Source organism: Penicillium subrubescens, assembly GCF_028828155.1.
Source record: "Penicillium subrubescens strain IBT 31985 chromosome Unknown utg000002l_segment0_segment0, whole genome shotgun sequence".
NCBI lineage: Eukaryota > Fungi > Ascomycota > Eurotiomycetes > Eurotiales > Aspergillaceae > Penicillium > Penicillium subrubescens.
The window spans coordinates 1,872,795-1,887,720 of NW_026643152.1; the positions used below are offsets into that span (position 1 = coordinate 1,872,795).

The 14,926-nt window shown below is 50.3% G+C and overlaps 6 protein-coding genes across 6 annotated transcripts; 2 read left to right on the plus strand and 4 right to left on the minus strand.

The window, feature by feature from the left end:
- Window positions 1–1,166: 1,166 nt before the first annotated feature.
- Window positions 1,167–2,443, minus strand: N7473_002051 (uncharacterized protein; the record flags this gene model as incomplete). Its single annotated transcript, XM_057147991.1, has 4 exons — window positions 1,167–1,620; window positions 1,680–1,797; window positions 1,855–2,233; window positions 2,300–2,443. The coding sequence occupies 4 exons, from the start codon at window positions 2,441–2,443 to the stop codon at window positions 1,167–1,169; spliced, it is 1,095 nt and encodes a 364-aa protein (XP_057011645.1).
- Window positions 2,444–4,007: 1,564 nt separating this feature from the next.
- Window positions 4,008–6,098, plus strand: N7473_002052 (putative isoamyl alcohol oxidase). Its single transcript, XM_057147992.1, has 3 exons — window positions 4,008–4,357; window positions 4,419–4,619; window positions 4,689–6,098. Exons 1-3 carry the CDS (start codon window positions 4,095–4,097, stop codon window positions 5,929–5,931), a joined length of 1,707 nt encoding a protein of 568 aa, XP_057011646.1. The 5' UTR covers window positions 4,008–4,094; the 3' UTR covers window positions 5,932–6,098.
- A 387-nt stretch (window positions 6,099–6,485) lies between these two features.
- On the plus strand, window positions 6,486–7,360 carry N7473_002053 (uncharacterized protein; the record flags this gene model as incomplete). The annotated part of the gene is made up of 2 exons (XM_057147993.1): window positions 6,486–7,026; window positions 7,092–7,360. 2 exons carry the CDS (start codon window positions 6,486–6,488, stop codon window positions 7,358–7,360), a joined length of 810 nt encoding a protein of 269 aa, XP_057011647.1.
- Window positions 7,361–8,097: 737 nt separating this feature from the next.
- N7473_002054 (uncharacterized protein) lies at window positions 8,098–8,688 on the minus strand (the record flags this gene model as incomplete). Its single annotated transcript, XM_057147994.1, has 1 exon — window positions 8,098–8,688. The coding sequence occupies one exon, from the start codon at window positions 8,686–8,688 to the stop codon at window positions 8,098–8,100; it is 591 nt and encodes a 196-aa protein (XP_057011648.1).
- A 1,813-nt stretch (window positions 8,689–10,501) lies between these two features.
- On the minus strand, window positions 10,502–12,235 carry N7473_002055 (glycosyltransferase family 20 protein; the record flags this gene model as incomplete). The annotated part of the gene is made up of 4 exons (XM_057147995.1): window positions 10,502–10,640; window positions 10,704–11,414; window positions 11,469–11,841; window positions 11,932–12,235. The coding sequence occupies 4 exons, from the start codon at window positions 12,233–12,235 to the stop codon at window positions 10,502–10,504; spliced, it is 1,527 nt and encodes a 508-aa protein (XP_057011649.1).
- Window positions 12,236–13,425: 1,190 nt separating this feature from the next.
- Window positions 13,426–14,879, minus strand: N7473_002056 (uncharacterized protein; the record flags this gene model as incomplete). The annotated part of the gene is made up of 4 exons (XM_057147996.1): window positions 14,487–14,879; window positions 14,383–14,395; window positions 13,953–14,318; window positions 13,426–13,844 (listed from the first exon to the last, which is right to left on the minus strand). The coding sequence occupies exons 1-4, from the start codon at window positions 14,568–14,570 to the stop codon at window positions 13,426–13,428; spliced, it is 882 nt and encodes a 293-aa protein (XP_057011650.1). The 5' UTR covers window positions 14,571–14,879.
- Window positions 14,880–14,926: the final 47 nt, after the last annotated feature.

Sequence of the window (14,926 nt, forward strand, 5' to 3'; positions counted from 1 at the left end):
ATTGAATATGAGACGGCAATTCTCAAATTATATTTGGTAGTTATCACGGGCTGCGTGCGCAGAAGGCAGAACCGAGACTTTAAACGGGAGACTGCAGGAAGATGAAGCAGACCATACTGATGAACGGTCTCTTGGATATCCCACCAAGTGACTACTGAGCTTTTGATGCCAGTCAGTTTGCGAAATAACCTCAATCTTTCTACTCGCAAGACTGACAAAGGCATACCCTATTTTCCCCGGCGAGATGCTTCTGGATGGCATTCATGCCCCTTGGCTGAGTTGAACGATAGTATCATGCTTATCTACGACACCAAGCATAGTCCCAGCGTTTTATGCCGACATCCTAGGCCGAAAAGTCTTGATATCACATACTATCATTTAGTCCATCTTGAATTTCCCAATCACAGTCGACAACAAGTAAGTCGCAATCACAATTTCTTTTCCTCTCGAAAAACCCCCCAAAATCACCACAAGAAGCCTCGGTCCCCGCCGATCCAGCAAGATTTTCATCGCACGGAGCCGTCTCCACCAAGATCGGACAATCCTCAAAATTGGCCCCTGCGCCGCTGATCACCACAAGTTTCAGCTTTGCGGCGTCCCGATCTCCCAGACCATCGGTTCCCCAGCCGTCAGCCCCGTGGTGGAGTCTCATATCTGCGTGGGTCATGTAGATCGCAGATCTGCCACGCGGTTTTCCACTGTAGATGGATCTCTTGATATTGAAGACGGAGGTGGCGAATTGATACAATTTTTGAAGAAAGGTGGGTCGTTATCGCGTTTTCTCTAGCGGTGCTGTGAGGTCCAGCAGTCCGCATGGGGCCGTGTCTATATCGTGAAGAGCCCCTGGGGCTTGAAAACCCAGCGACGCTTTGCGTGCGGTTCAACGTGAGGCAGTCTGCCTGTTTTCTTTAGGGCTTAGAGAGAGGTAGAAAGGGCGCAGGCAAAATCCCACGCAACCAGCAAATAAGCTTAAAAATCCACGTGGTGAGAGCCACACGTGCGTAGTATAATTGAATCTCAAACATTATCGTAGCTATGTAATGCTAGTCTAGACGCTATGAAACCATGTGCATATATGCAATCGTTAACTACATGTACCCTGATAGAAAAGGGAAAAAAAAGATAAAATAGGGGAAGAAAGAAGTGAGTGAAAGATTATACAGATATCAAAGTCGCCCATGGTGATCATCAGAAACGACCGAGATCTCGACCTGCTTGGTTATGCCGGGATACTCCCGTTCAGGTGTATCTGGCCGTCCACCAATGGTGGTGCTGGTATGCGTGTGTGTGCTGTGGTCCAGAATACGCTCGACGCTGCCATTCTCCAAGTTGTGGGACTTGTTGAATCGTCGTGCCATTTTGGAGTGGTTCGTCTCGTTTCCCTGAGTTCGGTGGCCGCTAAAGGGTCCACTGAGTTCGTAGGAGCGGGTGACGCTGGAGAATTTGCGGACAGAGGATATAATCAAGGGGCGAATGCAAGGAATGGAAGATGTGATGATAATGATGGAGTTTTCGACGTATCCCCAGCGGATGAGTTCGACACCGCCAGTGGCACCGAGGTTGGTGATGCCCGGGAGCTCGTCCAGCTTCGTGGTCTTGATGATGGATGCAATCATGGCACTATAGTTTGGATTATTGTTAGGTTTGGTGAAGGAAAAGGGCTGGGATTTGGATCGTACATGAATCCCACGCTCAAGAGAACGATCAGACCGATCTTGATGCGCAATTTGAGATTAAGATTCCAGAAAACCACCGTTGGGAAGACCGCCAGGAAGAAATCAGTGGCCGAATTGAAAGCTGCGAATCAATTAGTCTGTGTTTCATCCACCTGCCCAAAAATCTCAAGGAACGTACTGTTGGAGTAATAGGCGAACTTGATGACCGCTGCGGTGTCACCGCAAGTAGTGTGCATAGCGGCCTCTAAATCCCACAAGGCCCTCACATCGCGACAGATGCTCAAAGGTAGCACCGCCGAGGCAGTATTTCCCGCTGCCTGAATCACTAGAACCACCCAGAGTGCAATCTTATAATTCTTATTTGTGCCGAGAACCGCGAGGAGGTAGATAATGAAACCGGTACGGGCGATGGTGGTGCTGAACGTCACGAGGGGAATCTGAATAGCGATATACTTCAAGACAAGCTCTGAATCTGCCTTGGGCAACTTGGTAAGGTCACCACCAAAGCCATGTTGCACACAGAGGCTCAGGAAAACGGTAGACACAATGATAAGAACCTATAGCAATAGCAATGTCAGCGTAATGCGCATTAAAAAGAGTGCCGCTTTCAAGATTCGCCATACCTGTGCAATGATCATCAAGACATCGTCGGCGTGGAACCGCTTGATCTTAATCTTTGCATAGACCCTCAGCATAACGATCAGCGCCGAAATGATCACCGCGGCCCAGATGCCCCTTTCCAGGGAGTAGCCGTTACTGTTCGACATGGTGATGATCTCTTCGTCCTTCGAGGGAGAGAGTGGAGACGGTCAAAACCCCTAGAACTGCGGCATCACCGTTGGAGAAGCACGTCCCTTAATAAGAAATCCTCTGTACCAAGAGTCCGTTCAGGAACCGGCACGATCTTTGGGGGGCAATAGGGATTATAGTTTTCAAGATGTCTGTTTTGCAAAAATCAGAGCGAATAGCGAATAGCTGGAAAGTTGGCCCTGAGTTACGAGCGCGCCACTAGAACTTTCCCACTAAAAAAGACTCGGCAAAGAACGGAAACGAGGAGGTTTACGCGATCATCCATGGTAGGACGTGGGCATCAAATTATTTTACGTGAGAACCCGGGGATACACAAAGCGTGTCCTGCAGCCAGGCTGGCCCAGCGCCAATAGGTCAATCGAGCGGTTCCCAGCCCTGAAAAAGCATCCATGGTCCGGCTTGGCTTCGGTATGACTGTATAGCGAAGTCGTTGGTCCAAGCAAACTCTAATATAATAAAAGACCCCACTTTCATATCCACTTTGTCTTCGTGGTCGATTTCTCCGTTTGGCAAAGCTTGGTCAAAGTTCTTCCAAATTTCAGGCGGGAATCCACTTTCCCGGGCTATACGAGCGGACGATTGGCTACGAATCGCCTTAACTGAGACACCCGATCGATCGGAAAGGTGGACTCGACTGAAATTTGCGTAAAGAAATGCCCGGATTCCGGGTGTTCCGCCTGAGATTTGCCCAATTTGGTCTGCCAATGTTGTCCTCTTCACCTTGTGGTTGCGGTGGCTGAACTATTTACGGCAGGCAAAGCTTTTTCTAAAGTACTCGGAGAAGTGGCTTACTGTTGAGATATTTTTTTCTTTCTGGAAGGTCCCAAGGTATTTTGTTTTGACTAGTACTGCAGGATACAGGGGCGTTCTGCATGGAAGAATCCCATTATTCTACGAATTGTAGTAGTGAACGGAGTAAATCTGCAGGGATTGAAATTGTGGCAAACTTAAGTATACGGAGTGCATTAGTGCAATAGGACTAAGTTAGTCGAGTAAACTTTGAACACACTGCCTCTCGGCTTTCTATCTCCAATTAATCTACTCCATACTGACCCTAGTCTACCAAGTACCAACAGGGACTACCAAAGGATTAATATTTCCACCATTTCTCCGTGGAATGTACGGAGTAGTATTTCCCGTATATAATAATACCCACATATCCGAGAAACCAAATTCCAAATATACCAGTTTCTAGAACCTGTCTGTAACGCCTCAAAAGACTCAACAAGTCTAGCAGACCCAGAGGAGTTCGTTGCTCGGCTCAAGTCCGGCAAATCCGATGATATTCAATGCCCATGAGAGGTCCGATAAAGTGCCAATCTCCAATGTCGCAATCCACTTCTGTCCACCATGTTGTCCCTGCACTCCGTAGAGTCCGTACTATTGTCCAAGCTAGACGATCTGGGGAACATGTCCGATCGGTGGTGACACTCCATCGAATCCAGGCCGAGGTGCCAAGAGGGCCATCAGATAATCCCAGATTCCCATAAAACCCCGAGGATCCGCGATTCCTCCCCCTTTCGATGAATTAAACTTGTGATCGGCAAACATACCTCCCATTTGGTAGGCAAGCCATCTCGAGTCTTTTACTTTCCACATCTCTCCACCATGAAGGCCTGGTTGGTAACCGTTGCGGCTCTGGCCTCCACGGCCATTGCGTCTCCTTCTTGCGACCGTCGCTCAACCTCAAGCTGTCGCTGCTTGCCTGGGGATAAATGCTGGCCCGCGGCGCCAGCTTGGGCTTCGCTGAACAGCACCGTTGGTGGTCGTCTGATCGCCACTGTGCCCATTGGTAGCCCTTGCCACGATCCCAACTACGATGCCGCTGCTTGCACGGCTCTGCGGAATGCCTGGGAGGAGCCTGAGGTCCAGTATGTTTCATGAATGTGTTGTGACTACCCAGTAAGGAACAGATGCTAACCACATCTCTAGCCTGGATTCCCCCACCTCGGTGATGCAGATGTTCTTTGCCAACGGAACCTGCGATCCCTTCTCTGCTGAGAGCAAGGCTTGCACGCTTGGCAACTTCCCTGACTACGCTGTCAATGTTTCCTGCAGTGCCGATATTGTGGCTGCCGTTAACTTTGCCCGTGACAACAACATCCGCTTTGTGATTAAGAACACTGGTCATGAGTAAGTTTTTTCTCTCTTGGAACTTCCCAATACAATAGAAAACTCTCGGACTGACCCGGATAAAACCAGCTACCTGGGCCGTTCCACTGGTGCCGGTGCTCTCTCTGTCTGGACCCACCACCTCACTGATATTGAATACACCGAATGGTCGGACTCGACCTACTCTGGTCCCGCCTTCAAGATCGGTGCCGGTGTGGTCGGTTACCAGATCCTCGAGGCTGCTACTGCCAAGGGTCTTGTTGTAGTCACTGGTGAATGCCCTACTGTCGGTCTTGCTGGTGGTTACACCCAGGGTGGTGGTCACTCTGCCCTGAGCACCGAATTCGGTCTCGGTGCTGATCAGACCTTGGCATTCCAGGTTGTCACCGCCGCTGGTAAGGTCGTCACTGCTTCGCGCAGCCAGAACTCTGATCTGTACTGGGCTCTCAGCGGTGGTGGTGCCGGTAACTATGGTGTTGTCGTCTCGATGACCGTCAAGGCTCACCAGGATGCCACCGTCTCCGGTGCTGCTCTTCAGTTCACTGCCGCCAACATCACCGCCGACACCTTCTTCGAGGCTGTCGCTCAGTTCCACCAGCTGTTGCCTGCCATGATTGACCAGGGTGTGACTGTCATCTACGAGATGACCAACACCGTCTTCATCATCAACCCCGTGACCGCCTACAACAAGACCTCCGCTGATGTCAAGGCTATCCTGACTCCCTTTACTGATGCTCTTACCAACCTCGGCATCACCTACGCCCTTGGCCTGACCCAGTACACCTCGTACTATGACCACTACCAGAAGTACATGGGTCCTCTGCCCTGGGGTAACCTGGCCGTTACTACTTACCAGTACGGCGGCCGTCTGATCCCCCGTGACACCCTGGTGAACAACTACGAGGGCATGAGCGCTGCCCTGCGAAACATCACCGAGTCCGGTGTCATCGCCGTCGGTGTCGGCATGAACGTCACCAACCCCGGCAACGTCAAGAATGCCGTCTTCCCCGCCCTCCGCAACGCCGCCGTGACCATGCAGATCGGCACTGCCTGGAACGAGACCGCCCCTTGGCCCGACATGGTCGCTGAGCAGTGGAAGATCACCAACGAGTACGTCCCCCAGTTGGAGGCCGTCACCCCCAACAGCGGCTGCTACCAGAACGAGGGTAACTTCCGCCAGCTCAACTGGCAGGATACCTTCTTCGGCAACAACTACAGCCCTCTACTCAGCGTGAAGAACAAGTGGGACCCCAACTCGTTCTTCTATGCTCTTAAGGCTGTCGGCAGTGATGCTTGGACTGTGTCCAATTCTGGCCGCATGTGCCGTGCTTAAATTAAAAATGTTGAGATGCAAGGTGAAGTTGTATAATATTGTTGTGGAGCGACTTTATAATGTCTCTATGGAGATGTATGTTGAGAGCGTTTGATGGAATATAGATTAGATTCCTTTTTGTATAACGAATAGATGTGAATACTAATTCAGATGTACCAAAATACTTGGGTTTTCTATTGATAATGACCTCTCTTCCTTCTCTAAGCGATCTTTGAATATTATCTTGGCGAGTCTTGACAAAAAGCTTGGCCGTGGGGCTGAGCAGTGTGGCCCAATCGTTGCGGGCACCACAAGCGGCTAAGTATACGCACTTGGCAGCCAACTAGCAGCACATCATCATTAAATACCCCATTGTATCTCGTATTCATCGACCATGTCAGCCTCTCAAGTGATGTCTTGATGCGAACTGTCCCCTCATAAGAACCCCGCCACTTTCTATCGCAGTGAGTCATATTGGGCATCGAATCTATAAACCAGCCAACTAATCTTCGAAGTCCTCACAATCCACACCAAACAACCAACCTATTGTTCATCCAAGAATAACTCCTGGCAAAATGTCGTATACATCAAACACGTCGAGACCTCCAAACAAAATCGAGCGTCAAGGCATAGCAGAAGAAACGCAGTCACTCACACCAAGCATCCTAAACACCACCAACGCCACAAATGAAGCAAACCTATACTCCCGACTCCTCGCCCCTATCCCAGCCCCAACCACCACAACCAAACCAAAACTATCCGTCCAAAACATGGATAGTTTCACCGCAGCACAGACAATCCTAGACGCGAATCCAACCGCCAAAATTGGCGTCTTGAATATGGCCAGTGAAAGAAATCCCGGTGGGGGATGGCTTCGCGGAGCGCTGGCGCAGGAAGAAGCGTTGTGTATGCGAAGTACATTGGCTGCTACGCTTTACAAGCGATTCTATCCTCTCCCCATCCATGGCGCTATCTGGTCGCCCAGGGTAGCGGTTTTCCGGGATGAGATTTCGTCGTGGGGGAGGGTTTATCAGCCTGAGGAGATATTTTGTGTGGGTGTTGTTAGTGTGCCGGCTTTGAGACGGCCTGCTTTGACGGGGGATAAGAGGAAATTTGGTAAGTTATCCATGCTAGCATAGTTCGTTTCTTGTGTCAAGTCTAATGCTGATGATGATAAATAGCTCGCCCGCAAGATGTCCAAATTCTAAAGGACAAAATGCGACAAATCTTCCGGATTCTTGCAAAGCACCACAGAACGCATTGTGTACTGGGCGCTATGGGATGCGGTGCATTCCAGAACCCCCCGTCCGAGGTTGCCAGGATCTATAAGGAAGTTCTTGAGGAACCCGAATGGAATGGAGTCAATGAAGAGATTGTCTTCGCCGTTTTGGATACCAGGGGCGAATCCAATCATAGGATTTTTTCAAATGCTCTGATACCCACTATTTAGAAGAAGCGCTAGGGCTTTATGACACTTGACGAATATATTCAAAGATACCTATTTCCTCACCGACATTCTATTAGTTGATGTTTCCTTATATCCTTCATACTCATCACACCCAAACATTTCGGGCACATATACCGGGCCGTTGAACCGGCTGCGTCACCCCTACGATCAGTGCTAAACATCTTCAACTTTACACTCCACGCCTGGGCAATTTGCATAGCCTCGTATCCTGTGTCCCCATCGATGTATATAGGTCGTTCGTATGTCTCTTCCCAGAATCTCTCTGATCTTCCAGCGAGAAGCGCCCACGGCGTAGTCTGTAGCACAGCGCTCTTCCACCCACGAAGGAAGCGCAGACGTCCCCACATCCTTTCGTTTTCTTTCTCAGGAATCTCAAGTGCTTCAATTATTCTATCGAGCAACTGCTCAAAATTCCCAGTGTAGTTGATGATGGTCGAGAGCTCGAACCACCGGAGACATAGCCGAGTGCTCAAAAACGCGGTTAATTTCCTGAGCGTGCTCTCTGCCTCGTAGAGTAATGAATCTGAGAGAGTTCCTTCACGAAGTTCTTGCATCTTGAGCGCATCCCATAAGCAGTATGCCATTGGAAAGTAACATGCCGACCAGTAGTCTAGACCGAGGGCCGGATCATCGCTCCGAAGGGATTCCAAGTGCAAGGCTGAATCTTTACATTTGGTGAAGTACCACACAGCCACAGCACCTCTAAACAAGCCGCTGGCCTACCGAGCCTGTAGGGGCTCTGGGATCTTGCAGCCCCTGGCAAACTTCTTCGAGTCCGCGAGATACTGATAGATGGATAGGTGGACAAATCTCACCTCATATGTATGCTCCGTCGGACGTAAGACTTCAATCAAAGGTGCGCCGAGTCTCTCCGCCAATGATGGTACATCAAATGGCATGTTCCCGCCATTAGCGTAACAGAACACAAGATCCAACATTCCCTGCTGGATGATATCCGTCATTTGAGCCAGGAAATCAGGCATGTAGTTGCTGATATCGGCACAGAGAAACATGTATCTTGCAAAGACTTTCTCGGCATCGGTCATAGTGGCCTCTTTCGCGCAGAGAATATGAGTGTATAGCTCTTCTGACCCATTTGGAAGAGAATCAAGCTTCGACTCAACCACTTCACGACTTGGCGCACGCTCTATCTCGCCCAGGAGAAGTCGTGCATATTGCCAAAGGCCATCCGCTTGCTCCGTGGTCCGATTCACAACCCGGAGACTGAGATCTGTGTTTGCGATGTGAACCATTTTTTGGACGCGGGTTTCAGCGTATGCTCGTATTTGCACGTTTTGATTTGACTCCATTGTGATAATCAAATGATCCGTAGACGGCACACCCGATGACCATGAAACCGATGCAACTCGCGAAAAGAGTACCACTATCTTGACGGATCCTTTCTTAGGGAGAGTTCCAGAAGTTGATCCTTTGAAGCAGACCAATCTTCACATTCATCAATACCATCAAGAATGATGTAGTGAGGTCCACCACCGGGCCGAAGTGGAAGTTGAGTAAGTACTTCTCTCAGCATTTTCATCACTAATGTAAGAGAATCTGCGACAAACCGTCCGCTTCGCTTGTACACAGGCATGATCATCTCTGTAGATATCAGATAGAATTTAAGAAATTGAGCAAGAATGGTCCTTGTCGCGTGTATCATCATGTTTCGTTGCGAGTCCTGCTTGTTGAAAAAAGAAGTACAACACTGTTCCAGATTGGGGTAAATGGTCCACAAAGTAAGCAGCCAGGACACTTTTGCCACTTCCCGGTCTGACGATGACTTGAAGCATCAAGTGGGATTCCCCATTGGGAGGTGAGGTCTTATTGCCGGAAGGCGTATCACTGAAAGTTGCGGTATACCACCGTTTGAAACCCACCGACTACAGAATCCAGTCCCCAGAGCCCGGAAGATACCCGGCGAATCGTCGTTGAAGATCATCCTCGACACATGCCGGTACCAACCAGCACTGTAAACGTCTCACATCCTGTTCTACGGGGAACCAGTAAGTTAGGATACTCCCAATCATCCTCAAGGCATATGTCATCGCACCTTGAGTCTCAGCCAACAAAATCTCTCTCGCGACCTTCGACTCCTGAAAATGAGCAGCCTGAGTCGCAAGGTCAATATCAAGCGCACGCTGATCAATCGCCGTCAGCATCAAACTCCTTTCCAAATGGATTCAAGATATACCGAATCCAGCGGTTTCATACTTGGAAATACAAGCACAAAGACGGAGTAATTCACAACAAAGTCGACCGATAGCATCGCGTACACCATCATGCTCGGCGAAGAGTGTTTTCAAATCTTCAGATCGTTGTATAGATTGTGCGATCTTGTCAATGATGAGGACTAGTTGTTCCAAGGTTGCGAGATGCTGAATCGCTATCTGGTAAGATGTCAGTACCTACCATTTTATGCAATCACTGCTAGAATAGATGTGTATACCCTGATCGCTGCTCGAAGGGGACCCCAGATAGGGGACGCAATGCCAGCGTTTACTTGAACGACAACATCGATCGCGCCCTCGAAGCGTTTGAGCGGATCGATAAGGGGTCGCAGGAATTCGAGAATACGAGGTGAGCAGCCATGCGTTGTTCGTGCAGAACTTGAAGTTAGAGTCGGTGAGAATTCTCTGACCAATGAGTTTCAACTTTGATGTAGTACACAAAAAATTGGACAAAATACCTGATAAGAGAGAAAGACAGCAGGGACGGGGGAAGTGCGAAAGGGAAACAAAATCCCTCATTGCGTAGTACATGATTATAACAAGCAAGGAAATAGCAGCCGAAGAGCTTCGAGAAATCTGTTCCAGACTACCTCTTCTACATACCCCGAATCAATCCCCATCAGTAACCATGTCATACATCTAATATACCGATGATCCGGAAGGAAACAAAAGAGCCTCAAACACAGTCTTTAGCATCTAAAGAGAGAAGATAATTACCCCAGGCTCCAACTGTCTCAAAATCAGAAATTAAAAAAGCATTCCCCTGCAGCCCAAAGAACAAGAAAATCAAGAAAATCAAATACATGTCGCCACATCCATGTCATGAGAGCATCTAAGTAGGATAAATTCGTAGAAGGCGTTTGCACCGATCAAGCAGCCAAGCGGGGGAAATCTACGCGACCTGATCCGGAGTAACGCTGCCATCGGCCGAATTGGAGGTGCCCACGGCGAGCTTCTTTGCTTGGAACTTGTCGGCGGACTGGGTGGATATCCGGGTGAGTTCTGTGACGAAGGATTGACCCCAGAATGCGCTGTAGCAAAATGTTGGTTAGTATGAATGGTTGCTGAAGTGCGGGTAGACTGGGGCGACATACCTGGTGTATTTGGAGACGTATTTGTCGAGCTTGGCAAAGTTCAGCGCACGCTGTTCGTCACTCATGGTGACGGCCTCTTGGTAGGCACCGGCCAGCTCTTCCGTGTTCCACGGGTTGACGATGATACTACCGTTCAGACTTTGGGCAGCACCGGCAAACTCGGACAGGACGAGAACACCGTGTCGCTTCTGCTGGGTTGCGATGTACTCGTATGCGACGAGGTTCATACCATCGCGAGTCGACGAGACAATGCAGGCATCAGAGACGGCGTAGAGGGCAATAAGCTCGTCGAAGTTGACGGACTTGTGGAGGAAATGAATCGGCTGGAACTCAACAGTACCGAATTTCCCGTTGATGCGGCCGACCAGTTCGTTCACCACAGCTCGCAAGTTCTGATACTCCTCGACATCCTGTCGACTAGGTACAGCCACTTGCACCAGGACGACCTTACCCACCCACTCTGGGTGGTCGCTGAGGAAGACCTCCAGTGCATGCAGCTTCTGGGGCACACCCTTGATGTAGTCCAGACGGTCCACGCCGACCATGAGCTTGACACCCTGGAACTTTTGCTCGAGCATGGCAATACGCTTTTGCACCTTTTCCTTCTTGAGTCCCTCCTTGAACTTCTCAGGGTCAATGCCAATCGGGAACGCGCCGCAGGTGATAATCTTGCCCTGGAATTCAATGCCATTGGGAGTCGTTGTAAGTCCCCTATATTAATTAGTCAAAACTGCTTCACAGGTAAACAGGAACTATCTGACTCACAATAGACGCGAGCAACTGCTCAGGAAATGCCGGGTGTAGTCGTAAGTGTGGAAACCAATCAAGTCGCAATGCAAAACTCCGAGAAGAAGCTCATTGCGAACAGGCAGGATGCGATAGATCTCGCTACTCGGGAAGGGAGTGTGCAGGAAGAAACCAATCTTGACGTTCTGCTTGCTGTCCGCGATCTCTTCGCGCAGCATCTCCGGGAGCAGCATGAGGTGGTAGTCGTGGACCCAAATCAGATCTCCATCCTTTACTTCCTTGGCGATGGCTTTGGCGAAGAGCCGGTTGGCTTCCTTGTAGGCCTCCCATGCCGACTCGTCGAAGGTAATTTCACCGGGGTGGTAGTGGAATAGCGGCCAGAGGATGGAATCTGATTCGCAAGGCAGTCTGGGGTTAGCATGGGTCTAAACTGGTTTCTAGACCACATTATGCATAGACAGCAAGAGCAAGAGCAACTCACTAGAGAAACCATTGTAATGGCGATCCGCAAGCTCATCATCAATGAACACCGGAACTGCACCATATTCCTCCTTCAAACGCTGCTTGACCACTGGGATCTCGGCCTCGGGCACCTCTAGTCCGGGCCAACCGTACCACTGAAAGGTGGTCGACTTGGACAAGCCACTCAAACCACTCACCAGTCCACCAGAGGACATGGAGAAGTCATATTTGCCATCTTCCGATCGCTTGATTGTAATTGGGAGACGGTTGGAGACGAGCAGCAGGCGGGCCTCGTTCTGCTTGGGTTCTTCGAGCGACGGCATGACGGGCGGAGAGAACGCGGGGGTGACAGCGGAACGAAGAGCCGATGAACACGATGGAGGGGACGGAATCAATGGGAAGACGAGATAGACGTCGAGGTGCAAGTAAGATGCGAGAAGCAAATACGAATGGAAGGAAACACCTCTAACAATGAGGACCAGGAACCCTCGCAATTAGCAAACCGGACGTAAGTTTTTGTTGCCCCGCCACCTGGGCATGGACATGAGGAAGCAAAAGAGAGCCCGACTCACTGGAATTGAAAAGAACCTACCAGATCAGGCTGGGAAACACCTCACCAAACCAGCAATCTGTTTTTCTCACCCACACAAAGTTACGAGCCAAACGGGGAGGAAGAAGACGTCGGGATGGTTCAAGACTGGAGCCAGCAAGGGCGGGGGAAGTCCGGGAAGAGTGAAGTGAAGTGAGGTCAGCGTTTCTCCCCAATTTTTCTTGGAATCAAGCTACAGGTGGAGCTCCTCAATAGCGCTCACATCAGGGCTGAAAGGGAAAGGGAAATAGAAACAACAGAGAACCCCTGGGTCGCTTGGGATATACCAGGTTTTAGATAAAAAAGCTGGTATGCTCAGACAAGAGGAGATGTTCTGGTTAACTCGCCCCTGCAAGAGGTCGATCATCCCAGCGGATTTTCAGCGTTTTAGCGCTGTCCAGTTTCCCCTCTTTTGGTTACTTGTCGATGGGTGTCACAACTCGACAGACTAACTATTAGTTCCTCTTACTAGAAAGTACACTATCAATATTCTAGGCAGAGTGATATCCTATTTCAAACAGATTCCACCAGTTCGCTAGGATTCGCTGGCTCCTCAAACCGCCTCAACAACTATACTATACTATACTACTGTAAGTATACCAGCCACTTACTACGATATACCCTGTCCATGAACCATGATTGGGCCCTCTTCAACCCAGCCAGTCGGGTCGGCGAGAGTCTAGACTACAAGAAATGAACAGACTTGGCGGTGCAACGACAACAGAATGACTGCTCACTGACGTCTGTGGGTGCACCCGCGATCTGACGTAACAGTGACAGACAGTCTTGACATGGATAGCTTCACCATCCGGTACTAGCTAAGTACCCAAAGAATTGATGAATCTATAGATAGCCCCTACAAAAGGCAGTCGGTATATACAGCCCCATCTACAATATCAACCACCACCAACCAAAACATCATCATTACAACGCACTCCTCTCCCCAACAAACCTCCACCCCCCATCCCCATCCTGCACCGTCCTCCCTTCCCCCTCCAACTTAGCCAACACCAGGGACACACCATGCGAAGCCGGCAAATGCAAATTCTCCGGCACCCCGACATAAATCTGCTTGACCAGCTGCAGTGGCGTCCAAGCCTGTCGTCGCTCAGGCTCAGGTTCACCCGCCGCCACATCTAGCTTGCCATACCGCAGCACGCGGAGGACCTCGTCCTCGCGCTGCTGTCGGTGCTGGATGTACTCTGCAATGCGGGTGGAGGCTTTTTCCATGACGGCGCCGTGGCCGGGATAGCCGCGGCCTTGGACGCGGTCGCGCATGCGGTGGAGGCTGGATAGGTAGGTTTTTAGGTCTTCGAAGACGGCCGTGCCGTGGCCGAGGACGTCTGTGGTACAGAAGTTAGTACTTGAGCGCCTCTCTCACAGTAACTCAACGCCATAGACATCGACAATACTAGATCAGAATCCAGGCAGGGTAAGTTTTTATAACGTACTATCACCCGTAAATATCGCATCCTCCTCCTCCAACACAAACGCCATATGATCCTCCGTATGACCGGGCGTAAACAGAGCTTTCAGCGTGGCACCCTCCACGGTGAAAACCTGTCCATCCTGGATATCGGTATACTCCTCCTCCGGCTGGTGATGGTGTTTGAAGACCTGGGCGTCGGGGCAGAGACGCTTTAGATCCGGCAGTCCGCCAACATGGTCACCATGCCAGTGGGTGAGGAGGGCCTGGTGCACGGTAGCCTTTTCGTCGGAGAGGACGGTTTGGAGCTGTTTGGCCCATGCTGCTTCGCCCTGGCCGGTGTCGATTAGGATGCGTTGGTAGCCGCGGCCGATGAGGTATGTGTTTGTTCCTGAAATGAGTCAGTATGCCGCGCAGTAGGTACATAGAGTAGCATCGGCGAGAGGACCACATACCTTGTAGAGTAAACTATATCAATGCACGGAGCGGTAGTTCCTTGGTCAGCCACTCTGTCTACTTCCTATCCCCAATCTCCCTCTTATCAAGTTGCGCTGCTCACCTTCCCCGGGTTCCCGCCCAAAATCCGAATCACTGAGGCGCTGAGGCGCTCAACTTCCGGGAGAGCAACAAGCTGCGTCGCCATCGCTGTGAGATGGTCTGTCGATTGCACACCTCAGACTGTACAATTATCGCTCGACGAGCCCAGATAATGAATTTGTATCTCGTTTGGCCAGTCCAAGCAATATAACTGGAGGCCTGATGGCGGGGAAGAAGAGGGAGTAGGACTGATTCGGGGTATATCTCAGCACAGTCGTTATTCCTGAGATAGATTACCGGAGTAAAGCCGTTCTCCGCATTCTAGACAAGGACTTTATACGCCTTGTACATTAAATCACGGAATCCGCGAATCCGATTGCGCCGTAGTAACTATTGAATGCAGCTCTCCTCTTTCCGCGGGGCAGAGATCTATGGGCCTCGGCAGATTAGCTCAGCCTGGTC

Bases quoted from the DNA above. Each gene is read 5' to 3' on its own strand.
- N7473_002052 (XM_057147992.1), top strand. From the start codon at position 4,095: ATGAAGGCCTGGTTGGTAACCGTTGCGGCTCTGGCCTCCACGGCCATT. The intron at 4,358-4,418 runs GTATGTTTCATG...CCACATCTCTAG, and splicing joins TGGGAGGAGCCTGAGGTCCA to CCTGGATTCCCCCACCTCGG. The intron at 4,620-4,688 runs GTAAGTTTTTTC...GGATAAAACCAG, and splicing joins ATTAAGAACACTGGTCATGA to CTACCTGGGCCGTTCCACTG.